This window comes from Phyllostomus hastatus, unplaced genomic scaffold, assembly GCF_019186645.2.
Source record: "Phyllostomus hastatus isolate PE091 unplaced genomic scaffold, TTU_PhHast_1.1 phas_contig_1441, whole genome shotgun sequence".
In the NCBI taxonomy this organism is placed as follows: Eukaryota; Metazoa; Chordata; class Mammalia; order Chiroptera; family Phyllostomidae; genus Phyllostomus; species Phyllostomus hastatus.
Window position 1 is genome coordinate 43,999 of NW_025333597.1, and position 25,486 is coordinate 69,484.

At 37.3% G+C, this 25,486-nt stretch overlaps 1 protein-coding gene and 1 pseudogene across 4 annotated transcripts in view; both read left to right on the top strand.

Moving 5' to 3' along the window:
• LOC123830229 (guanylate-binding protein 4-like) overlaps window positions 1-19,731 on the top strand; it is a 33,977-nt gene extending 14,246 nt beyond the window's left edge. For 2 of the 4 annotated variants that reach the window (XM_045856232.1, XM_045856250.1), the window contains 9 exons: window positions 323-450; window positions 7,024-7,133; window positions 7,351-7,547; window positions 10,976-11,221; window positions 12,124-12,404; window positions 15,737-15,949; window positions 16,990-17,092; window positions 17,369-17,562; window positions 19,185-19,731. In XM_045856232.1, coding sequence (XP_045712188.1) covers window positions 323-450; window positions 7,024-7,133; window positions 7,351-7,547; window positions 10,976-11,221; window positions 12,124-12,404; window positions 15,737-15,949; window positions 16,990-17,092; window positions 17,369-17,562; window positions 19,185-19,412 — 1,700 coding nt within the window. In that variant the 3' untranslated portion in view covers window positions 19,413-19,731. Of the gene's footprint in view, window positions 1-322; window positions 451-7,023; window positions 7,134-7,350; window positions 7,548-10,975; window positions 11,222-12,123; window positions 12,405-15,736; window positions 15,950-16,989; window positions 17,093-17,298; window positions 17,563-19,184 lie in introns of those variants that run through there. The other 2 variants (XM_045856241.1, XM_045856260.1) reach the window with 2 other exon arrangements.
• Window positions 2,036-3,173, top strand: LOC123830218 (annotated as a pseudogene).
• Window positions 19,732-25,486: the final 5,755 nt, after the last annotated feature.

Genomic DNA, 25,486 nt, shown 5'->3' on the forward strand with positions numbered 1-25,486 from the left:
ATTGTTTGAAGTCCATTGGAACCTGAAGGACAAGGGAGCTCTTCAGTGTCAGATAAAAATATAGAGGTCAATAGAGTTTGTATTAATTCTGTAATGTATAAAAGCTTGAACTATTGATAGTTTGTGGTGAATAGGGGATACACTGTATTTCTTGAGAAAGTCCTTAATGTTTATGAAGGTTGGATTGGCTGTCCTTGCTAAAATGAAAGCCACCTTCCTCTCAGCCAGGCGCTAACATTCTGACAAATTTAAAGCATGCACACTGTGGGTAGCCTGGACTATCTGCAGTTACCATATATTGCTTTCTCCTCTTCCTTTATAGGTTTCACTCTGGGCTCCACAGTGAGGTCAGAAACCAAGGGCATCTGGATGTGGTGTTTACCCCACCCCTCCAAACTGGACCACACTCTGGTCCTTCTGGACACTGAGGGCCTGGGTGATGTAGAAAAGGTAAGGCAGAGAATCTTCTTTGGTCTTGATACTCCACTGACATTTTAATTTGCCACCTCAATTCAAATTTGGCAAAATATTCCTCTAAACTACACAATCAATTGTGAATAATTAGGCTAACTAGGTTTCATTGAATTTACTTTCTTGGTAAACTCACTACATGGATTTGGAATACGCCTTTTTATTTTTACATAAGAGCAAAAGACAGAACTTAAGTAATTATTGGACAGCTACAATCAGGGCTTTGTGTTAAGTACTACAGATATGGTAGTGAATGAAGTAAACCCCACAGCCTAGTTGAGGAGTTAGGTAGTATGCAGTGTTATCAGTACAGAGCTGCATGGATATAAAAATTGAAAACCTAACCCAGTTATTTCTGAAGGAACCTATAATTCATGGTATCTACTAGTTAAAGATGTGAGATTAATGGGGTTGGAGGTAGAATCCATAGAAATAGGTTGCAGTAAAATAATTTACTTAAATAATCTCCAGAAAAGCTTCAGCTACACCAGGAATATGCGTTCCTTGAAGATGAATTCTGCACTGACTTCTATAAAATATGAGTTAGACCCACCAAAAACACTATTATATGATAATATGAATATTTTGTATTTGTAGTGTTCCTTGTAATTCAATCCCTTCTCCTTATTTATATTAGTGTGAATCCAAATTGAAAATAACACCAATGTCTTTGACTCAAGAAATTTTGAAAAATATGAATTTAAAAAATACTGACTGATTAGCTCAATGTAAATCCAAGGTGATCTACTGATATCTAATAGACTGTAGTTTGTATAAACCTTCTTTCTTTCTAATCACATTTGTCAAGGAAACAAGACATACAAAATAGAACTGCTGGAAGCAGAACTACTTGCTGACCTTACAACTCTAGTGTATTTCTGTAGCATCTAACTGTATTGCAGAGTCACTCATGATTTGTCCTGAATCTTGTTTTCAGCTTCACCATCTACTCCCACCAACCACACACATAACCACTACTTGGTTGTTTCAATGAAGTAAATAATCCTGTAGTATTTTTATATGGCCACACTTCTGACAAATCTAAATGGTTTCTGCGGGTCCTACCACCTGCATGGTCTCTTTCTCTCCACAGTTCCACATTCTGTCAGTTTTTTAAAGCCCAACTGCTTTCAACCTAATAGGATTGTACTGCATTCAGAAGTAATCACTTCTTGCCTTGAAATCACAGAGTACTTTTATGGATTTTGCACCCCGCTTTGTCTTTCACTCCTGGCAGAGTTTATCACCTTAGATGCATTCACATGCTGCCTTGTACATCTGACCCTCCAATGAGTCATCTCCAGAGGTCAGGGACTATCCTATGGAACTGTGTATCCACAGAAGCAAATGCAGTAGCTGGCATTTTTCAGACATACAATGAGTTGTTGGTGAATTTAATTGAATGGCATTTGTGTCCCTCAAAACACTGTGATTGAGAAAAATTTGCAAAGAAATCATTGTCCGATTATGACAACATACTTCCATGTTCTAGGCACTGTGTTAAATACTTGACACACATTCACAATGTTGTTCACTTCTGTTAATAGCTGAAGAAACTCAGGCCATGAGGAGGGTCCCTGCCAATGTTCAAAATGAGGTTTGAATTTAGCATTATCTTCATAGTTAATATTATTCGCTCTACTGTTCAGTTATAGTAGAACTGAGATTGTGCAGGAACAACTGAATGAGTGAATGAAGAGTAGACACCTAACTCACTACTTCCTGCCTCCAGAGGCTCCAGATGTACTTCTGGGGTGCATATGCCTCCTCTTGCTCTCTTAAGTTAATGGTTGGATGCAGATAACCACTGCCAACACACAGAAAGTCTCTCTGCCTCCCCTTTCTCCTCACAGTCAGTGCTTGCCAGCCATATCCTAGTGGTGGTCAATTGGTGGCAGACCAGCTGGCTCAGTGGGTAGAGGGATGATGTGGGGCACACCAACTGGTAGGTCCAGCAGACCAAGTCCCTCATCCTCATCTTGAAGCACACCATCAACCTGGACCTTCTCACCAAGAATACTTTTGCTACAAAAGAGCCCTTCTATGAGAAGAATGGCTCAGTTGCAGCCAGATTTCAGCATTAGAAGAGAGGAATTTGATAAAATTATATGAGGACTGTAGAAGGGGTTTGATTGAACATGAGCACTGGCTGTATTCCATGTGTTACTCCTACAGCTGGGAACAACTTTCTTCAAAGTACCTGGGGGTAAAATTAACCCAGGAACAAATGATGTCGAAGATCTGATGCTTAATGAGAGAAATACTGGGTGGTCGGATGGAGTCCTGCAAGACTGGGTCATTGATGACTGCATTGACAACTGGCTGAGAACAAAATTCTGAACCTCCTCAGTATTCATCTATTCCTGCATATGTTACCAAACCTAAGGAATATAAGTTGTTTTGGATTCAAATTCAAGAGAAAGCCTGTGTGCAGTCCCTAAAAATTACAAGCTGCTAACTGTACCATCTTTTGGATTGGGGGGGTGTGTTTCTTTATTTTAATTGTTGTTTATGTACAGTTTTCTGTCTTTTACTCCCATCCCAGACCACCCACCCAGTCCTCCCCACCGCCCTCCCATTTCCACCCCCCACCATCTTTTGAATTGCATGGCAATGCACCAGGATAGGGACACTTTATTTCTAGGCTCCCTCAGCTTTTGAGCAGATGCAGTTTTATATACAACCAGATTCCCACATCATAGAGAAGTAAAAGAAGTGGTCTCTGTGAGTACAGTTCTACCCAGTATAAAATAAACATAGTAGAATATGTTGTTTTTGGTTTATTCCTTTCCCAGTCCCTAAATTGCCACTTGCTTTCTACTGTTTAATAGTAAAGTTAATATGAAGAACTAGCATGTGATGTAAATATACATGACAATGTTTAATTTGCTTTTGTTCCACTCACATGCTTTTGTGCCACATTAAATAAAGTAGACTTCCTTCTGTTTTTTCTTTTTTCTTTTTTAATTTCACATTAAACTTTTAAAATTCTTACAGGCAAGGATCATTTTTTTCTCTTCTCCAGGCTGGTGAATGTTAAAAGACAATGCAGGTTTAGGTCAGTTGAATTTATGGGATCCTGGCTCTGGTACTGTTCTTGGGGGTTACACTCAAGCACTGTATATGTTCTAGATCTTTGTGATGAGGATCTTCTATTACTTGTGGGAACTTTATTTGCCTGAATGAGTCCAAGGTGCCATTCCTTCATCAAATTTTACCCTCTGATGAGATGTATTCCAACAGAACCCCCAGTGTATTACTGACTGGTACTTTTTATCCTGGTAGAGCCAGATGTCAATTGATAAGCAACAGACTTTAAATATATGGGGATTAATTACAATTGATTAGATCAGCGAAATTCATGAGAAATGAACAGCGACTAATCCAAAACTCATCTAGAGTTTTTTCTTCACAGAATGGGTATTAATTATCTGTGCTGTTGGGAAATTATGTCTTAGTTATTTTTAAGACAATGTAAAATGCTGGTCTGTTAAGGGGTTCCCAAATTAAGTCTGTTAAATTTTTAACTCTTGGGTTGCAAAGTTAGCTTTTTCAATTAATTTGAAGTATGTCCACAGAGATAAAAATTTGGTTTTAGCAAGTGACACAAAGCTTTTCCAAAACATGTTTAATTAATCTGCAATCTAAGGACAGTATAAGAGATACATTTTGTCAGCCTAATAGGAAAATAAGAAATTTTTTAAAACTTTCAAAAATAATGGTAAATTATTATTAAATTTGGAAGAAGAAAAAAGAATCATAGGGCAAATATGTTTGCTGGCTGCGTCATCACTTAATGGTCACAGTACACTGTGTGTGCCTTATTAAGGACTTGCTGACTGCAGGCTAAATGTAAAGAAACTCTTGCAAACTACAGCTCTTTAAAGAAAAGAGATTGATGTGGCTAAATTTTTAATAGATAGATAGAAATGGACTTTCGATTAGCTCTTACATCTTTATAGTACTGATCACAGGGCTAATGCCCTGAGTATTGGGTGATCTGAAAGTTATCATGCATTTTCCCCTCTTTAGACTTGAGGAAAACAGATCAAGAGAGCCTGAACAACTGTATTCATAAACACTCAAGTTTAGTTAAGGTCCTGTCACACCTTCACATGGTGAGGAATCAGGTAGTGACAGTAACCATGCCTGTGCTCAAGTAGGTGAGCACATGTCCCCAGGATCAAACATCACCAGCGATTTCCTTTGAAAAGGCCACTAGTTCTGTGAATAGTCATTTTTACCTCAAGGCTCACAGTCCCGCTGTCTGGTTTATAGTAACATATTTCTAATTTACTATGATTTTATTGGTGACCTCACTGATTATCTCAGTCTAAAAGATTGGAGAAGGCAGAGATGGAGATGGCTTGATCCAGCCCACCTTCCAGGATTGCTTCTGGCAGCAGTGAAAAGCTACAGTGACCACGTTTCAAGCATGTTAGCTCTAGCCATTTGGGGAGGGTGGAAAGAGGTGGACGTTTTCCCAGTGTGAGTTATAACGTGCTGTCAGCAAAGGAGTGCTACTGTTGAAGAGTGATCTGATTCAAGGCCACTCGTGTCCTGAGTAATTTAAGCTCTGACCTAGACATGCCTTCTTGATCTGTCCTTCCCATTAAAATTAGTATCAAGTCAGTCATCCCTACACTGTGGCCTAGGTGAGGAAAACCTTTGATTTAAGCTGGCTGGGTTACTAACCTTGGAATGTAAGAGATGATTTTCAATGTAAAATTCATAACGCACAAAGTTTTAAAACTGTGTCTGAACTGGTCAGTTGTAGTTATGTCTCAATACTCTATCAATGGTTTCTTGAGGGAAAAAACAGAGCTTGGGAAATTAAAATCTGATATATTCCTACAGCACTAGAAGAGGGTACAGGGGCATTTTTAATACGAGGTCTTTTGCTAAACAAGTTTTAATCACATTTCTTCAAGAACTAAGTCTTTAATTGTTCATTCCAATTCTCTACATACTAAGTACTGAATAGTTTTTAAATGAGCTCTTAACTGACATATTTCTGACTGCCTTCTATGTTCCAGGTTTGCTTATGAACGAGAGATGCTTTGGTATTGTGTAGCTGCAATATTTGCCATGTTAATTTCCCAGAGTGATACAAATTGTGCCTTATCCTATAAAAAACTACTAAATGGCACTGGAGAATATTTAGTAGATTGAGGAAAGAATGAAAATAAGTTCTACTCAAATGTTTTCCATCAAATTTAGCATTGACATCCCTTTGAAGACAAGGGAGAGTTGTTTTTTTCCTAAGTGATGAAGACTTCAGATTTTTTAAAAAGAAGATAATACTTAAAATGGCATTATGATGATTCTGTATATGAATCTGTACTTTTCACAGCAGATTGGGATTGTTTTCATTATCTTACCTTGTGACTACCATGTGTGGTTCTGTTATTACTTTGGATATTTACTGGTCCCATTAAGTTAGCATTGTATTTGGATAAAACAACCAAATTAGTCAGTGTCTTTTTTTCTTTCCATACCTGATTAGAAGTGAAAGGTAAAATCCCCCTGCATTCAGCACACCAGCAAGCAGTCCATTTATAATTCCCTTTCTTAAATGATGTGTCTTTATGATTTCAGGTTTTTAATGATTTATTCTTTAAGTACCTGCTTAATCTACTTGAGATGAAATGCTTGATGTAGATTTTCCACATTGGAGTTCCTCAAACGTAATGTTTTCTCTCATTCATAGTGTTTGAATGCATTATGTGCATTCACACATGTGCAGTCACAGCATTATGTGCTGATTGCTAAGACTGTTTCAGAGAGGGTGCAGCTTTGTCCATCACACGGACAGAGAAGGCTTAGTGGTTTCTGACTGTTACTCGAGTCAGCTTCTGTAGCACAGGTTTCATTAAACACAATTATTTCACTTGTTTTATATCACTTATTAAACAGGACTCACTTCAGTATTTTTTCTTGTTTAAGTATATGATGAGAAGCATAATACTGTAATATGACTTGAGCCATATGACAAACTTCAATATTAGCTTATGTTGCATTTATCAAGCTTGTTTGTGGCAAAAACAGGCTAGAACCTAAGTCATCTAGAGTTAGCCAGTTTAGGTATGATTTGTACTTTAGTGATGGATTATATCATAAGATGAGAGACAAATTGGGAGCATGTATCAGTGAATTTGTAAAATTAAACTTTGGGTTACTGTGTTTGCATGTTAGAGTGCAGGCATCACATAAATTTGACTTTGAGAATTTTTTTGGTATTAAATTTATAGTAAAATAATTAAAAACTGGTATTTTCATATTTGTAAAGTAAAACGAGCAGTGCTTATGCTCTTTAAGGTTTAAATATTTGTGTTCCTGATTATTCAGAGCTCCTCCATTTCTATTTAGAGAAAAATGCCCATTAGTATAGAAAATGGTAAACACAGAATCACAAACATATGAAATTATTTTGTTTTTGAAATATAAATCATGTTGTTTTAAAATTTTATTTTACTGTCATTTCAATTTTAACAATTTAAAACAAATAAAAACAGTGGATACCTGAGATGCCTGCTGTTATGCACTTCCTAGGGTGACCCTAAGAATGACTCGTGGATCTTTGCCCTGGCCGTGCTTCTGAGCAGCATGTTCGTCTACAACAGCATGGGCGCCATCAACCACCAGGCCCTGGAGCAGCTGCAGTATCCTTCCAGGGACCACACTACCATGGGTCCTGGGGTCTGTGGGAATGGAACTGAGACTGTTTTTGTTGTTCTTGTTTTTTCCTTGTGTCCATAATCATCATGGTTGAGGAGATAGGGGTCACAGGGCTAATGGGAATATTTATAAAACTTGTTTCTGGGTGACATATGGAAGTGTTTGCGTGGAGCACTTCTCATTCCTTAGCTAAGATCCCAGCTATGTGACTGAGCTGACACAGCTAATCAGGACAAAATCCTCTCCCAGCCTTGGTGAGGAAGATGACTCAGCCGAGTTCATGAGTTTCTTTCCAGATCTTGTTTGGGCTGTACGTGATTTCACGCTGGAGCTGAAGTTAGGCGAATGCCCCATCACTCCAGATGAGTACCTGCAAAATGCCTTGAAGTTGACTCCAGGTATCAGAGGGTGGTCTGGGCGATGAAAGGGTTTACTAGGATCAGCTGAGCCTTGTGATTCAGCACTTAAGGTCATTCTTTATTTTTTATCACATTGAGGCCCTTGCTATTGGTGAGATGCATATAACAGGTAGGCGTGGTTTCGGTTGTTATTACTGAAAAATCTTTAGTGACCAGAATTTATGCTGGCTGAGAAAATGTACAATCCAATGTTGGATCAAATAATTTTAGAAAAATTGATGCTGTGAAAAAAACTAGAGGACTACAAGCAGCGCTTATGCTCTTTAAGGTTTAAGTATTTGTGTTCCTGATTATTCAGAGCTCCTCCATTTCTATTTAGAGAAAAATGCCCATTAGTATAGAAAATGGTAAACACAGAATCACAAACATATGAAATTATTTTGTTTTTGAAATATAAATCATGTAGTCTATTTAAATAGCTTGCATAATTACATCCTTCATATAAAGGATACTTATACACTAAGGGTTTCCCAAAAAAAATCATTGACATATCCTTCCAGCAAGAATATCAAATCCTTTATTATCTGTTTTTCATAGCATTGCTCTCTTCATGATATATCTTCATACAATATGTTACCATGTTGCTATCATAAATTCATTACACCAGTACATTTAGCAGAGAGAATAATAGGTGGTACCTAAGAGCATATTCATTTTTAGTTATTTATTATGTATTTATTCATACAACAATTATTTATGAAACAGCTGTTATATACCCAGAATCCCTCTGTGTGACATTGTCACATTCAATATAATCTAATATAGGGAACAGGGGAGGTTTCTAAGTGGAATTAGCTTACAGGTGTCTGCTAAAAAAAAAGAAATCTCTGAACATATTTATACTGCATGTATTTGTTTACTCTAATTTTAGAAGTTCTTTTTTGAGTGCATTTTATTGATTATGCTATTACAGTTGTCCTATTTTTTCTCCCCTTTATCCCCTCCACCCTCCACCTTCCTCCCACCAGCATTTACCCCCATTTAGTTCACATCCATGGGCCATACACATAAGCTCTTTGGCTTCACCATTTCCCATACTATTCTTAACCTCCCCCTATTTTATACCTACCATTTATGCTTCTTATTTTCTGTACCTTTTCCCCCATTCTCTCCTATCCACCTCCCCACTGATAACCCTCCATGTGATCTCTATTTCTGTGTTTCTGTTCCTGTTCTATTTGTTTGCTTTTGTTTTAGGTTCAGTGGTTGATAGTTGTGAGTTTGTTGTCATTTTACTGTTCATATTTCTTATCTTCTTTTTCTTAGATAAGTCTCTTTAACATTTCATATAATAAGGGCTTGATGATGATGAACTCCTTTAACTTGACCTTATCTGAGAAGCACTTTATCTGCCCTTCCATTCTAAATGAAAGCTTTGCTGGATAGAGCAATTTTGGATGTAGGTCTTTACCTTTCATGACTTGGAATACTTCTTTCCAGCCCCTTCTTGCCTGTAAGGTCTCTTTTGAGAAATCAGCTGACAGTCTGATGGGAACTCCTTTGTAAGTAAGTCTCCTTATCTCTTACTACTTTTAACATTCTCTCTTTCTCTTTAATCTTGGGTGATTTAATTATGTGTCTTGCTGCATTCCTCCTTGGGGCCAATTTCTTTGGGACTCCCTGAGCTTCCTGGACTTCCTGGAACTCTATTTCTTTTGACAGATTGGGGAAGTTTTCTTTCATTATTTTTTCAAGTAAGTTTTCAGTTTCTTGCTCTCCCTCTTCTCTTTCGGACTTCCTTATGATTTTGATGTTTTAATGTTTAAAGTTGTCCCTGAGGTTCCTAAGCCTATCATTTTCTTGAATTCTTGTTTCTTCATTCTGTTCTGGTTGGACGTTTATTTCTTCCTTTTCTTCTAAATCATTGATTTGAGTCCTGGTTTCCTTCCTCTTACTGTTGGTCCCCTATATATTTTTCTTTATTTCACTTTGTATAGCCTTCACTTCTTCAATTTTGTGACCATACTCAGTCATTTCTGTGAGCATCCTGATTACCAGTATTTTGAACTCTGCATCTGATAGGTTGGCTATCTGTGCATCACTTAGTTCATTTACTGGAGTTTTGATCTGTTTTTTTCACTTCGGCCATATTTCTTTTTCTCAGTGTACCTGTTACATTTTATGGGGTAGATCCTTAGGTATTTTCCAGGGTGGGGCAACCCAGTTTGCTGAGTTGTGGCAGTGTATGTGGGGGTATGTGTGGCAGTGTATGTGGGGGCAGAACAATGCCACTTACTCAACTGGCTTTCAGTCATTTCTTCTGCTTTCCACTAGCAAATTGTGCCCTTTTAGTGCTGATTCCTGGGTCAGTGTGTTTGTGTACATTTTAGGACCCCATGGGTCCTTCCAACAGATTCTCCTGTGAGGCTGAGAGTTTCTCCTACCACCACAATCCCCACAGGTTTTTACCGTCGGTGGTTTTAAAGCCTTAGTTTCCCACACTGGAACCCTGGGTTGCATGTCTGTCTGCATGATCTGTCTTGCTCCTCAGTTGTTCCACTTACTTTATCAGCACAGAAATGTGGGCCCATCAGCCACCACCTGACCCATCTAGTCCTCTAGCTGCTGAATTGCTGTGTGTACTCTCTGTTCCGGCTGCCTGTCTCCACCCTTCCTACCAGCCTGGATATATGTTTCTGTTTTAACTCCTCAGTTGTCAGACTTTCGTACATTTCGATTTTCTGGCAATTTGGTTGGTTTTTTTGTTTTTATATTTGTTCTTGTCCTTCTTTTGGTTATGCAAGGAAGCAAAGCATTTCTACCTATGCCTCTATTTTTGCTGGAGGTCTAGAAGTTTTTCTTTATTGTTCTCAGTGTTCTCTGTCCTTCACATGATATTCCCCCAGAAATATCATAAATGCTTTTATTTCTACCAGGAAATTATTTGTTCTTATTTTAGAGCTCAAATATTACTTTTTAATTATTTTTTTAAATTTTTATTATATTTTTGTCCATTATCATGTAGTCCTCTTGTACTCCACTACCTCCGCCACACAGTTGTCCATGTCAGTGAAGAGCTCGAATTTTATTTCTGACATGAGGATTTAATATAAAACATATTTCTGATAGGTTTGGGAGGTTAAGCTCTCACTTACAAAACAATCTAATAATCATGTCACTAGACACTGTGGAATGGCTAAGGAAAATAATCACAAGTTTTTTCAGTTGGGATAGATGTCCCTGCTTCTTCTCCAGAAGTACTTCTTTTACTTTTGGCTCTGGAAAAAATGAAATAAATACATTTTTTATGTTTGAGTAGATTAGCCTTAGGTTTCTTTTCATGATTGAATAAAAGGAGACTCACAGGCATCAATGTTAAAATGATGCAAAGATCCCTGGAAATGAAAGTCTTCAATCTCCTTGTCTGCAGACTGTCTCAGCAATGGTTCCTCTTCTTCTTTCTACAGGTGGGAATCCCCAAGTTGAGAAATCCAATATGCCTAAACTATGTATCAAGAATTTTTTTCCAAGGCAAAAGTGCTTTGTTTTTGACTGGCCTACCAATGACAAAATATCATTACGTCATATGGAGGAGGTGTCAGAAAACGAACTAGATTTGAATTTCCAGGAGCAATCCAAAATATTCTGTGACTATATCTTCACACACTCGAAAGCCAAGACCATAAGAGAGGAAATAATTGTCACTGGAAATGGTGAGACTTGTTGTTACAGCATGTTTCTTTGTAGTGTGATGTGTATGACTGCACTCTGAGTTTGTTGACAATTTTGTTTCCTCCTCTATGTGATATAGAAAAAGCAGAGATTCATGCCACACACAGACATGCATGTTTTTCATTAAAGTTTCTCTATATGAAGGATAATTGAGCCCTACTGTGTCTCCTGAGACTAATACACCAATAACGTAAGTACAAGGTACTATAAAGGGTAGGAATCTACTTCATGAAGAGAAGACCAATGAGATGGGTGTGTTTTGATGAAAATACACAAAATATTTTGTGAATTTACACCAGTTAGAAAATACGTAGCGAAACATTATCCTCTGAAAGCTGATGAAGAGTTTGAGAAGCAAATTCCATATCCTTATGTACAGGGCTACATTCACTGATATGCCACCTGGGCAGACACACATACCTGGGGCTGAGATGGACCCACTCTTGGTTTAATGTTTGTGTCACTGTCCTGAGATTCTTGATGATTTTTCAAGGGACCCCATTTATTATTCTGCAATAAGTAAATTATCTACTTTACTTACCTATAAAATAAATGTTGTTGGGTTTGTTTTTGTTTTACATTTCAATGGGAAAGTATCCTAGGAAATCCTAGAACACATTGAGATTACTATCTTAATATTAAAACATGATGAATTCATGAATCAAAATAGAGTGAATAGCGTGCACAATGATGTTATCATTAGAAAGTGGACACATTAAAAAAGGAGGAGGAGAGAAGGCACAAAGAACATGGGGAGAAGAAGAAAAACCAAAAACTTCATTTCAATAAAATTGTTGTGATTTTTAGAAAGCTGATCACTAAAACTTGTAAAGCAATGAATGAGAATTTTCTGTTTATTTCCTAAATATCACATGCAATACAGGGCTGGGGATTCTGGCAAAGGCCTATGTGGATGCCATCAACAGTGGATCTGTGCCTTGTTTGGAGAATGCAGTGACAACTCTGGCCCAGCATGAGAACTCAGCGGCTGTGCAGAAGGCAGCTGACCACTACCGTGAGCAGATGGCAGAGCGAGTGAGGTTCCCCACAGACACGCTCCAGGAACTGCTGGACCTGCACGCAGCCTATGAGAGGGAAGCCATTGCAATCTTCATGGAGCACTCCTTCAAGGATGATGAGCAGCTCTTCCAGGGGAAGTTAATGGTAATATGGCTTATCCTACATCCTTCCTGAAAACTATCCTTCTAAAATGATTCCCTTTTTGTGACTCTACAGTTCATGTGTTTCTCATTGTAGAATGAGCATGGATTTTTCTCAGTGATGGGGCTCTGTAGCCTACAGCCTCTGCTTTTTTTAAAAGATTAGTTCTTTATGTTATATTATTGCAAAGTAAAACACTGTGTGCTTCGCAGCTTAAAACAACAGACGTTTATTAGCTCACAGTTCTTCCGGTCAGATTCAAGCACAATATATGGATGTCCTTGTACCACAGGTTGAAAACAAGTTTCACAAGGGCTTGTATTATCAGTGGAGGTTCTGGGAAACTCCCCTCCATCTTTAAGCCAGCAATGGTGCATCTATCCTTGTATTGTTTCTGTATTTGTGTGACTGCCTCCTGTGCCATCAACTGGAGAAAACTGCTTTTAAAGGGCTCATGTAGTTAAGTAATGCCTACCTGGAAATTTCCATCCTAAAGTCATGTGAACTGTATAACATAACCTGATCATAAGATTGATATTCATCATGTTCACAGGCCCAAGGACTGTGTAGAGAGTGGACACAAGGGGAGAAAACTCATAGAAAACATCATAATTCTACTTACTGTATGTGCCTTCACTGCATTTGTCTATGAGTCTGTCTTTGACTATCATACAAGTTACAAAAATCTCTTCAGTACATAAAATGGAAAACCAACTTCATCAAAATGAAGTACAGCAAATAAAATTTGTTTCTATATTTTTGCTCAATTAAACCCTCATTGAAAAAAGTTCATGACTGGTTTAAAACTCTCTTCAGAGACTACTTAACTCATTGGTGGGCAATTGATTTATTATGTATATATTTTTATCCATAGCATCCCAAGATTGCAGAGAAAAGGCACACTGAACTTTCCATTGCTTGTTGTTGATCAACCCTGCTACTAATAAAGGAACCATGTCTGTAACACTGGATTACATATTTGAAAGTTGCTAGAGAGTAAATCTTACAACTTCTCACACACACAAAATAAATGTTTATAACTCTGCAAGGTAAGGGATGTTAACTAAAATTATTGTGGTGATCAGTTTACAATGTATACAAGTATGGATTCACTAAGTTGTATACCTGAAACTAATATGTCAATTAAATATCAGGGGGAAAAAGCACCATGGAGTTTATGTCTACCAGCTCCATCATTTTACAGGTGTTGATCCTGAGCCAAAGGGAATATGGGACTTTCCACATGATGCTTGGTCATTTCAATTCCCAATCCACCCTGATGCCATCAGACTGCTTCTTTTATTTTTCTTTTTAATTTTTTATTACAGTTGACATATAGTATTATATTAGTTTCAGACATACAACATAGTGATTAGGCATTTAGGTAGCTTCCAGAGCTATCACCCTGATAAGTGTAGTACCCATTTGACACCAGACAAAGTTATTACCATACAATTGATTATATTCCCTATGTGGTACTTGACATACTCATGACTTTTTTTTACAATGGATAACTTGCCCTTTTTAATCACTTCCTTCTTTCACCAATTCCCTCCAAACTGCCTCTTATTTGGCACCCATGCATTTCTTCTCTATAGCTCTGAGTTTGCTTCCATTATGTCTTTATGTTTATTTTGTATTTTAAATTCCACATATAAGTGAAATCATATTGTATATGTCTTTCTTTCTGTGACTTATTTCATTTAGTGTAATACCCTCTCAGTTCATCCATGTTGTCATGAATAGCAAGGTTTCATTCTTTTATATCGATCAGTAATATTTCATTGTATGTATACCACTTCTTTACCAAGTGCCTTAGTTGCTCTCGTATCTGGGCTATTATAAATAATGCTGCAATACATTATTTACAATATGTATATGCATATGGGTGCATATGTCTTCTCAAATTAGTGTTCTGGATTTCTTTCAGATAAATACCCAACAGTGGGATAGTAGGGTCATACAGTAGTAGTATTTTTAATTTGGGGGGGAGATCTTGTCCCTGTGTTCCATGGTGGCTACACTAACTTAAAATCCCACCAAGAGTGCAGAGTGGTTCCCATTTCTCCACATCCTGGCCAACACTTGTGTTTTTTATTTATTGGTGGTAGCCATTCTGACAGGTCTGAGTTATATCTTATTGTGTTTAATTTGCATTTCTCTGATGATTAGTGATATTGAACATCTTTTTATGTCTTTTGGCCATCTGTATGTCTTCTTTTCTTATTGTATTTTTAATTCTATTTGTGTGTGTGTGTGTTAAGTTGTATGAGTTTCTTCTCTATTTCAGATATTAACCCATTATTAGATGTAGCATTGGTGCAAATCTCCTATTCATCGTTTTTTTTTTTCATTTTGTTGATGGTTTCCTTCACTTTGCAAAAATATTTGAGATTGATGTAGTCTCATTTATTTTTTCTTTTGTTTCCCTTGCATGAGGAGACATATTTAAAAAATATTACTAAGAGAGATGTCAAAGAGTTTACTGCTTATATTTTCTTCAAGTTTTATGGCTTTAGGAATTAAATTTAAATCTGTAATCCACTTTGTGTTTGTCTTCTATCTATCTGTCCAGCTTTTTTCAACATGATTTACTGAAAAAACTGTTGTTACCTCCTATGCCTGCTGGTTGGGTGGGGAAAGGGCTCATCAAAGAAACAATGGTGTCTGCCTCCTTACTCATCCCCCAGAAAAAGCCACCCTGAAATCTAAACCTCCACTGAAGCCCTGAAGCTAGTCAATTAAATTCCTCACTTTATATCCCTGGAGTCTTTCAGGCTTCTGACCCTGCAGTGCTACAGAAAGTGAGTTTGAGAGCAAGTGAGTCCTTTCCCAGGTCCCTCACAAAGAATGCTTGACACTCTAGAAGCCTTCCTTCTTATTCATTCATAATCCTCTCAGGTTTTCACAGATGTGTGGGAACTCCTCTTCCAGGCACTAGTTTCTTGGGCTGGGGATCCCAATATGGGCTGGGACCCATCATCCCACAGTGGGGGAACTCAGCAGCTGAGATATCCCTCCCAAATCCTAGTTGCCTAATAGATGTGGGACCTGCCTGTACAACATCTCTGTCCCTCCTACCAGCCCTGTTGTGGCTTCTTCATTATATCCTTACTGGTAGAACTTCTATTCAGCTAGTCTACAGATAATTCACAATGATAGTTGTTCTATAATTTAGTTGTAAATCTGGTGTGGTCATGTGAGGAGGCAAGCACAGCATTTACCAACTTTGCCATGTTGACTGCAAGTCACACTGCTTCTTCCAAGAGGATCACAGTTGGACCTTCCCTTCTAATGCCTTATGTTCTTTGGGTTTCTCCACATTTACCTGGCAGGAAACTATAAGGAGGAGGAAGGAAGATTTCTTGCAACAGAATGAACATGCATCTGGCAAATACTGCCAGGCTCAGCTTAAGCAACTTACAGAGCCCTTGTTGAAAAGCATTTCAAAAGGAACTTTCTCTGTGTCTAGAGGATATGATCTCTACTTAGAAGCAATAGACAAGGTTGAACAGTCCTATGACCTGGTGCCCAGGAAAGGAATTAAGGTGAGCAATAGAGAGGGGAAAATAGCAGGTTAGGGTCAGAGAGTCTTTGTTGTTTCTTTTCAAATCCAACACCACACCACACCATTTGTGGAAACAAAGTGAGTCTGGTGAGTCCTACATTTTTAGCTTTTATATCTATAATTACCTAGATACTTTTAAATGAACCAGAAATGTTTCTTCCCAAATATAGGATTTATTATCAGAAACCTAGATAAAAGAGAACATTTGTTTTATTTAACGATTTAATAGTTTTTTTTGTGCTAAGTACCAGAGAAACAACATTTTCAAAAAGCTTATGTTCTTAATAAAAGAAAGGACATACATATACTCAATTGGATATGATAAGATATGGTTATCATGTAAGTATACACTAATAATGATGATGATAGCTAAAATATTTTGAGCACTCAATTTCTATTATAGGTATGATATTAGGTGCTGTGTTTGGATTATAAATTTAATTCTTTGATTAATATGAATGTACTTGCCACTGCTATCCTCATTATATAATTGAGAAATGTGATGCACTGAGAAGCTAATCAGTTACCTAAGAACACACAGTCAGCAAACAGTAGAGCTGGTTGGACAGGTCTGTGTACCTGACATCCATTCAAATTTCAGAAGGAAGTTTAGCAAAGCTTCTTGGAAGAAGAGATAGAAACTATAAGCTGAGGTATCAATAAATGATATACACATAAGAAAGGGTTAGGGACATCCAGTCAGAAGAAAAAGAATGTGCACATATCAGATACAATGGAGGATTAGTGTTTGTAGGACTGCACATGAACCTGGTTGTCTGTATCCTAGGGTGGGTGATGCCTGGCATCATTAAGACAGGAAGCTGGAGTGCTGGGAGGTTGCTATAGAGGGTATTTTTTTCTAACTAGAGAGGTTGGATTATTTTTTATTGTGGCCAGTAAAGAAAGGGAACTACTGTGGGATGCTAGTAAGGATGAAGAATTTGCAGGGTCTATTTGCAGTTTTATTGAACAACAATTATTTCATCAAGACTCTGCTCCCTCTCTTTTTTTTTTTTCCAGGCAAATGAGGTCTTCCAGAACTTCTTGCTGTCACAGACTGCAACAAAGGAATGCATCCTGCAGGCAGATAGAGCCCTCACTGCTGGGGAGAAGGATTTAGCAGGTACAAGAAAGGGATCACAGATGGGAGGGGAGGTTCCTGCAGTGTCCTGTAACAAGTTTGAGAGAAACTTTTTCCTGAAACAAAATGCTTCTGTCTTTCTTTTCAACAACTCTACGAAATGAAAAGTAACCTCATTCAGCCAATTAATGTTATTCCATCACATTCTGAACCAGAGATTTATCGTTACCATTTTGAACTCATTTTAGACTCTGAATACGGAAGTGTACAGCTCAGCATAACTTACTCTCTTTCCTCTGTAAAACCCTGGGGGAACAGCTGAGTGTGCCAAAAAATTGGAAGCCGAGAAGGAACGGGAGCTGTTAAGGCAGAAACTTAACGAAAAGCAGGAAGAAATGAAGGCTCAAGAGAAAAGCTTTGAGGAAAACATAGCCCAATTGAAGAATAAATTAGAGAGAGATTACAAGAACAGACTGAGGGAGCAGGAAGAAATACTAGAGAAGAAGCTCAAGGTGAGTCTGGGTGGGGCCTGAGCAAAGCCTAAAGGACAATCAGTAACAGGGTTCTTCATAATGGAAGAACAAAAATTTTATCTCAAGTTACATACCCTGAAGAAAGTACAAAGGCATACAATTCAGTGAAATGTGGAATTAATAGGATCAGTCTAAAGCCTGAGATATAATACTCAGCACTTTCTTTACTACTAAAGATAGCAGAGTACAAATAACATGCCCCAGGCTCCTGAATTTCTGTTTATGGGGACATTAGGGTATCATTTTGCCCCCAAGTGAATAGGACCTTAGTCCTGTAGCCCTAGGATGTTTTCTACAACCATCAAAGAGACTTAATGTAGATCTATCTGGTTGAAAACATCAGATGTGCCTGATGTGATATATAGGATCCTGAAAACTCTACGGTTTGCTGCATTTGTTTCCAGATCTACCTGATTTATTCCCTACACCCAGAGTACAATTCATTCTTTGTCCAACAGGAGTTTATAACCAGTCTTCTCTAGAGAGTTAGAGGTTCCCATTATGTGTTACATGTGTGTAGTTATCCTACTGTTATTAATGGAAAGTGAGTTCCTACAGTGTCTAGATGGAATTTCCTAAGACCTGTAAGGGAGGATGGGGCTCTGTGGTGAACTTCATTGGTGATATAAAATGAAGGGGGTACCCCTCTTGACTTCCTAATGTCCCTTTTCCATCTGTCTTGCCATGGAAAAAGTCCAATCTTGTCTTCGGTAGGGCTACTGTATAGGTCACTGCTCAGAGTTTTTGCTTCATATTAAAAGTACAGTACATTATCCAGCCAGTTTAGCTTGTGTTCCCAGCTGCAGTTTATTACTGTATGGCATTCTCCTCAAGTCTGCATGCAGAGCCCATGTAGTCATGAGCCAGGTGGCTTCTAAGGCCACATGGCTAGGCAAGAGGACATGTGGTTGCATGGGGTGAGTGTGAATCACCCAGATGAGAGAAGGAGAGTTTCTTTCCTTCCCTGGGAACATATAAATTTAGACATGGAAAGACAAGAATTATTTTTCAAAATGACCAATCCACTTCCTGAGTTTCTGTGGCCTCTTGATGGGTCTACATACACTAGTTAGACTGACAGGCCTCTATGGTCCAGCACCTCCCTCTGTGCCCTCCAACAAACCTGGTTACAGATGGAGATGGGAAGAGTGTTAATCCCCTTGGTGAAGTAATGCTATTATTCCCTGGAGTGTGAAAACAGGTAGCTTCCTGGTAAAGTAAGCAGGCTTATGCTTCCCAGTTTATTAAGGTCAATGTCTAATTCTTTTTTGCTCCCCATTCCCATCAATAATTAACTAACTACCAACGGTAACATTACATCAGTGAAATCAAGAAATAACTAGAATTAAACTTTCATCCTTCCCAAAGAACATCCTTTAGACTGAAACACATTCCTGTCATAATTCTCAATCCTGTCCCAGCCCAACTCCTCCTCATCTCCTGTTGATGTGTCAAAAGATTTTAGGAAGGTATAAACCATGGATACTACCACTACCAAGACCAAAGTTTGGAAATTTTGAACAAACACATCAAAAATTAGTTGAGAAATAGATATGGGCTGATAATCTGGAATTTTCAAAATGGAACTCTCTTTTTTATAGCTCCATACAGAACTATGTACTACAGCTTATAAAGAGGAAACTAAGAAGATGATGAACAAGATAAGTCAACTTGAAGAAGAGATTAAAAACAGTAAAAAAAATTGGTGTCATCAACTGAAAGACATTTGTATTGAGGCAGGCCGTGTATTACTTGCAGGAGACCCTTCTATGGCTGCTTCAGTGCTAAACATGAACACATTACTGAGTAAACTTACTAAATTTTGGTAAATGTATTTAAAAGGCTTCTTATGTGATAACAGCATAATACTGCAGATCATTTTTGAAGTACGTGTATCATGTTAGTTTCATCCAAGACAAGTTTAAAAATAAAGAGTGTTTATCCAAGAATATCAGGGCCTGATATACAAAAAAAAAAAAAAGTTTGCTGCCGTGTTTTTTTCTACAACTTTTATTGTTTTGGGTTCAACATTTAAGTCTTTTACCCATTTTGAACTTATTCTCATGTGTTGTATAAGAAGGTGTCCTAATTTCATTTTTCGGCATGTATCTGTCCCATTTTCCCAATACCATTTATGAATAAACTATCTTTAACCCATTACATGTACTTGTTCCTCAGCTGAATGTTAGGTGACCATTAAGGTATGGGTTTATTTCTGGGCTGTCTATTTTGTTCTATTGATCCATGTCTGTTTTTATGCCAGTACCATGCTGTTTATATTACTATGGCCTTATAGTGTAGTTTGATATTAGGTAGTATGATTCCTGCAGCTTTATTATTCTTTCTCAGGATTGTTGTTGTTACGTGGGGCCTTTTGTGATCCCACATAAATTTTTGAAATATTTGTTCTACTTCTGTGAAATACAACATTGGAATCTTGATAGGGATTGCATGGAATCTATAGATTGCTTTGGGTATAGACATTTTAAGGATGTTAATTCTTCCTATCCATGAACACAGTATGTGCATCCACTTATTTGTACCTTCTTCAATTTCTTTCTTCAGTGTCTTAACATTTTCTGAGTACAAGTCTTTTACACCTTTGGTTAGGTTTATTTCTAGACATTTTATTCTTTTGAAACAATTGAGAAAGTCTTTGTTTACTTAATTTCCCTTTCTGTTAGTTTACCATTGGCATATAAAAATGCAACTGATTTCTGGATGTTAATTTTGTATCCTGCTACTTTGCTGAATTAATTTATCAGTTCTAGAAGCTTCTTGGTGGAATCTTTGGAGTTCTTTATGTATGGTATCATCTAATCTACAAATAAAGACAGTTTTACTTCTTCCTTTCCAATTTGGATGTCTTTTATTTCTTCTTCTTGTCTGATTGCTGTGGCTAGGACCTCCTGTACTATGTTGAATGAGAGAGGTGAGAACAGACATCCCTGTCTTGTTCTCAATCTTGAGGGAAATGCTTGTAGTTTTTGCCCTTTGAGTATGATGCTAGTAGTGGGTTTGTGATTTATGGCCTTTATTATGTTTAGGTATGTTCACTCTAGTCCCACTGAGCTGAGAGTTTTGTTATAAATGGGTGCTGGATTTTATCAAATGTTTTTTCTGCATCTATCGATATGATCATGTGGCTTTTATCCTTCATTTTGTTGATATGGTGAATCACATTTATTGATTTGCAAATGATGTACCTACCTTGTATCCCAGCATAAATCCCACTTGATTGTGATGTATGATCTTTTTGATGTATTGCTGTATTTGGTTTCCTAATATTTTGTTAAGAATTTTAACATGTATGTTTATAAGGAATATTGCCCTGTCATTTTCTCTTTTTTTGTAGTGTTTTTATCTGAATTAGGAATTAGAATGGTGGTGGCCTCATAAAATGAGTTTGTGAGCTCTCTGTCCTCTTGAATTTTTTGAAGCAGTTTGAGAAAGAGAGGTGTTATTTCTTCCCAGAATGTTTGTTAAAATTCACCTGTGAAGCCATTGGATCCAGGGCTTTTTATTGTAGGGAGTTTTTCATTATTGCTTCAGTTTTACTGGTTGTAATCCATCCATTCAGATTATCTGATTCTTCTTGACTTGGTTTTGGAATATTGTATGTTTTTAGGAATTTATCCATTTGTCCAGGTTGTATGTTTTGTTGGCATATAGTTGTTCACAATATTTCCTTAGAATCCTTTGTATTTCTTTGGAGTCAGTTGTTATTTATCTTTTTTCATTTCTGATTTTACTCCTTTGGATCCTCCCTTTTTTCATGATGAGTCTGCTTAAAGGATTATCAATCCTGTTTATCTTTTCCAAGAACCAGCTCTTGGATTCATTGATCTATTGTATCACTTTTTTAGATCTGTTTCATTTATTTCTACTCTTATCTTTATTATTTCTTTCCTTCTACTCACGTTGGGGTTTTTTGTTGTTCTTTATCAAGTTCCTTTAAGTGTTAAGTTGTATTGTTTATATGAGCTTTTTCTTGTTTTGAAATAGGCCTATAATGCTATGAATTTCCCTATTATGATTGTTTTCCTTTTGTCCCACAGATTTTGCATTGTTTTGTTCTCATTTTCATTTGTTTCAAGGTATGTTTTGATTTCTTTCTTGACCTCATTTTGAACCCATTCATTGTTTAGTAGCATGTTATTTAGCTTCTGTGTCTTCAGCATGTGGTCAGAGAAGCTTGATATGATTACAATCTTCTTAAATTTATTGACATTTGCTTTGTCCTAACATGTGGTCTATCCTAGAAAATGTTCCATGTACACTTGAAAATTATGTATATTCTGCTGCTTTGGGATGAAATGCTCTGAAGATATAAATTAAATCCATTTGATCTAGTGTGTTGTTTAAGGCCACTGTCTCCTTGTTAAATTTCTGTTTGGAAGATCTATCCATTGATGTCAACGATGTGATAAAATCCCCAACTATGACTGTATTTCTGTCAATGACTCCCTTTATAGCTATCAATATTTGCTTTACATATTTAGGTGTTCTTATTTTGAATGCATAAAAATGTTCTGGGGTTATATCCTCTTGTTAGATTGTTCCCTTTATCATTATATAGTGTTTTTCTTTGTATTTTAATATAGCCTTGGTTTTAAAGTCTATTTTAGATAAAAGTATTGCAACCTCAGCTTTTTTCTCTTTCCATTTGCATGAAATATCTTTCTCCATCCTTTTACTTTTAGTCTGTGTCTTTCAATCTGCAGCAGGTCTCTTGGAAGAAGCATATATATAGGTCTTATTTTCTTATTCATTCACCTACCTTATGTCTTTGAATGGAACATTTTTTCAAATATATTTTATCAGTTATGCAATTACAGTTGTCCCATTTTTTTCTTTATTCCCCTCCACCTTGCACCACCCACCCACTCACATCCCCCCCACCCTCAGTTCATGTCCATGTGTCATGCATATAAGTTCTTTAGCCTCTACATTTCCTGTAATATTCTTAACCTCCCCCTGTCTATTTGGTACCTACTATTTATGCTTATTCCCTGTACCTTTCTCCCCAACATCTCCCCACCATGCTGATAACCCTCCATTTGATCTCCATTTCTATGATTCTGTTTCTATTCCAGTTGTTTGCTTAGTTTGTTTTTGTTTTTTTAGGTTTGGTTGTTGATAGTTGTGAGTTTGTTGTCATTTTAATGAACAGAAGATCACAGGGGTTTTATTTTATTTTATTTTAATCATTGTTCAAGTACAGTTTTCTCCCTTTTGATCCCATTCCAGCCCACCCACCAATCCCTCCCCACTTCTCTTCCATTACTACCCTCCCCCTAGTTTTTGCCCATGTGTCCTTTAAATTTATTCCTGTAAACCCTTCCCATTCTCCCCTGAAATTCCCTCTTCTCTCCCGTCTGGTCACTGTCAGCCTGTCCTCTATTTCCATGTCTTTGACTATATTTTGCTTGTTTCTTTGTTTTGTTGTTTAGGTTCCTGTTAAAGGTGAGATCATATGGTATATGTCTTTCACTGCCTGGCTTATTTCGCTTAGCATAATGATTTCCAGTTCCATCCATGCTGTTGCAAAGGGTAGGAGCTCCTTCTTTTTTTCTGCTGCATAGAGTTCCATTGTGTAAATGTACCATAGTTTTTTGATCCATTCATTTACTGATGGGCATCTAGGTTGCTTCCAGCACTTAGCTATTGTAAATTGTGCTGCTATGAACATCGGGGCACAAAGGTTCTTTCGTATTGGTGTTTTAGTAGTCTTAGGATAGAGTCCAAGCAGTGGAATTGCAGGGTCAAAAGGCAGTTCCATTTTTAGTTTTCTGAGGAAGTTCCATACTGCTTTCCATAGTGGTTGTACCAGTCTGCAGTCCCACCAGCAGTGCACTAGGGTCCCCTTTTCTCCACAACCTCTTCAACACTTGTTTGTTGCTTTGTTTATGATGGCCATTCTGACCGGTGTGAAGTGGTATATCATTGTGGTTTTAATTTACATCTCTCTGATAGCTAGCGATATTGAGCATCGTTTCATGTGTCTTTGGATCCTCTGTATGTCCTCCTTGGATAAGTGTCTGTTCAAGTCCTTTGCCCATTTTTTAATTGGGTTGCTTGTCTTCTTAGAGTGGCATCATAAAAGTTCTTTATACATTTTGGAGATTAAACCCTTGTCTGAGGTATCATTGGCAAATATGTTTTCCCATACAGTTGGTTCTCTTTTTATTTTGATACTGTTTTCTTTAGCTGTGCAGAAGCTTCGTATTTTGATGAGGTCCCATTTGCTTATTCTTTCCTTTATGTCCCTTGCTCTAGTGGACAAGTCAGTAAAAAAGTTTCTGTGTGAAATATCTGAGATTTTCCTACCTACATTCTCCTCTAGGACATAAATGGTGTCATGGTTTATATTTAAGTCTTTTATCCACGTTGAATTTGTTTTTGTATAAGGTGTAAGTTGGTGCTTGAGTTTCATTTTTTTGCATGTGGCTGTCCAGTTCTCCCAACACCATTTGTTGAAGAGGCTATTTTTACTCCATTTTATGTTGCTGCCTCCTTTGCCAAATATTAATTGACCATAGAGACTTGGGTTTATTTCTGGGCTCTCTGTTCTGTTCCATTGGTCCATGTGCCTGTTTTTATGCCAGTACCAGGCTGTTCTGATTACAGTGGCCTTGTAGTATAGTTTAGTGTCAAGTATTGTGATCCCTCTTACTTTACTCTTCTTTCTCAAAATTGAAGTAGCTATTTGGGGTTGTTTATGGTTCCATACAAATTTTTGAAGTGTTTGTTCTATGTCTGTGAAATAAGCCATTGGTACTTTAATAGGAATTGCATTGAATGTGTAAATTGCTTTGGGTAGTATGGACATTTTGATGATATTAATTCTTCTAATCCATGACCACGGAATATGTTTCCATTTGTTCGTGTCTTCCTTGATTTCTTTCCTCAGTGTTATGTAGTTTTTTTTAATATAAGTCTTTTACCTCTTTGGTTAGATTTATTCCTAGGTATTTTATTTTTCTTTTTGCTATTTCAAATGGGATTTTTTTTTCTTGATTTCTGATTCTGCTGTTTCATTGTTGGTGTAAAGAAATGCCTTTGATTTCTGGATATTGACTTTGTATCCCACTGTTTTGCCAAATTCACTTAGTAGGTCAATCAGCTTTTTGCCCGAGTCTATAGAATATTCCATGTACACTATCATGTCATCTGCAAACAGTGACAGTTTTGTTTCCTCCTTTCCGATTTGGATGCCTTTTATTTCTTTTTCTTGTCTGATCACTGTGGCTAAAATTTCCAGTACTATATTGAATAGAAGTGGTGAAAGTGGACAGCCTTGTCTTGTTCCTGATCTCAGTGGAAAGGATTTTAACTTTTTCCCATTGCGTATGATGTTGGCTGTAGGCCTCTCACCTATGGTTTTTATTATGTTGAGGAATACTCCCTCTATTCCCACTTTGCTGAGTGTTTTTATCATAAATGGGTGCTGTACCTTATCAAATGCTTTTTCTGCATCTATTGATATGGTCATGTGGTTTTGTCTTTGCTTTTGTTTATGTGATGTATTACATTTACTGATTTGTGAATATTGTACCATCCTTGTATCCCTGGAATGAATCCCACTTGGTCATGGTGTATGATCTTCTTAATGTACTGTTGGATGCAGTTTGCCAGTATTTTGTTGAGGATTTTAGCGTCAATGTTCATCAATGATATTGGCCTGAAGTTTTCTTTCTTTTTTGTGTCTTTATCTGGTTTTGGAATTAGGATGATGTTGGCCTCATAAAAAGAGTTTGGGAGTCTTCCATATTTTTGGATTTTTTGGAATAGTCTGTGAAGGATAGGGGTTAGCTCTTCTTTAAATGCTTTGTAGAATTCTCCTGTGAAACCATCTGGTCCAGGGCTTTTGTGTGTCAAGAGTTTTTTTTTATTACTGCTT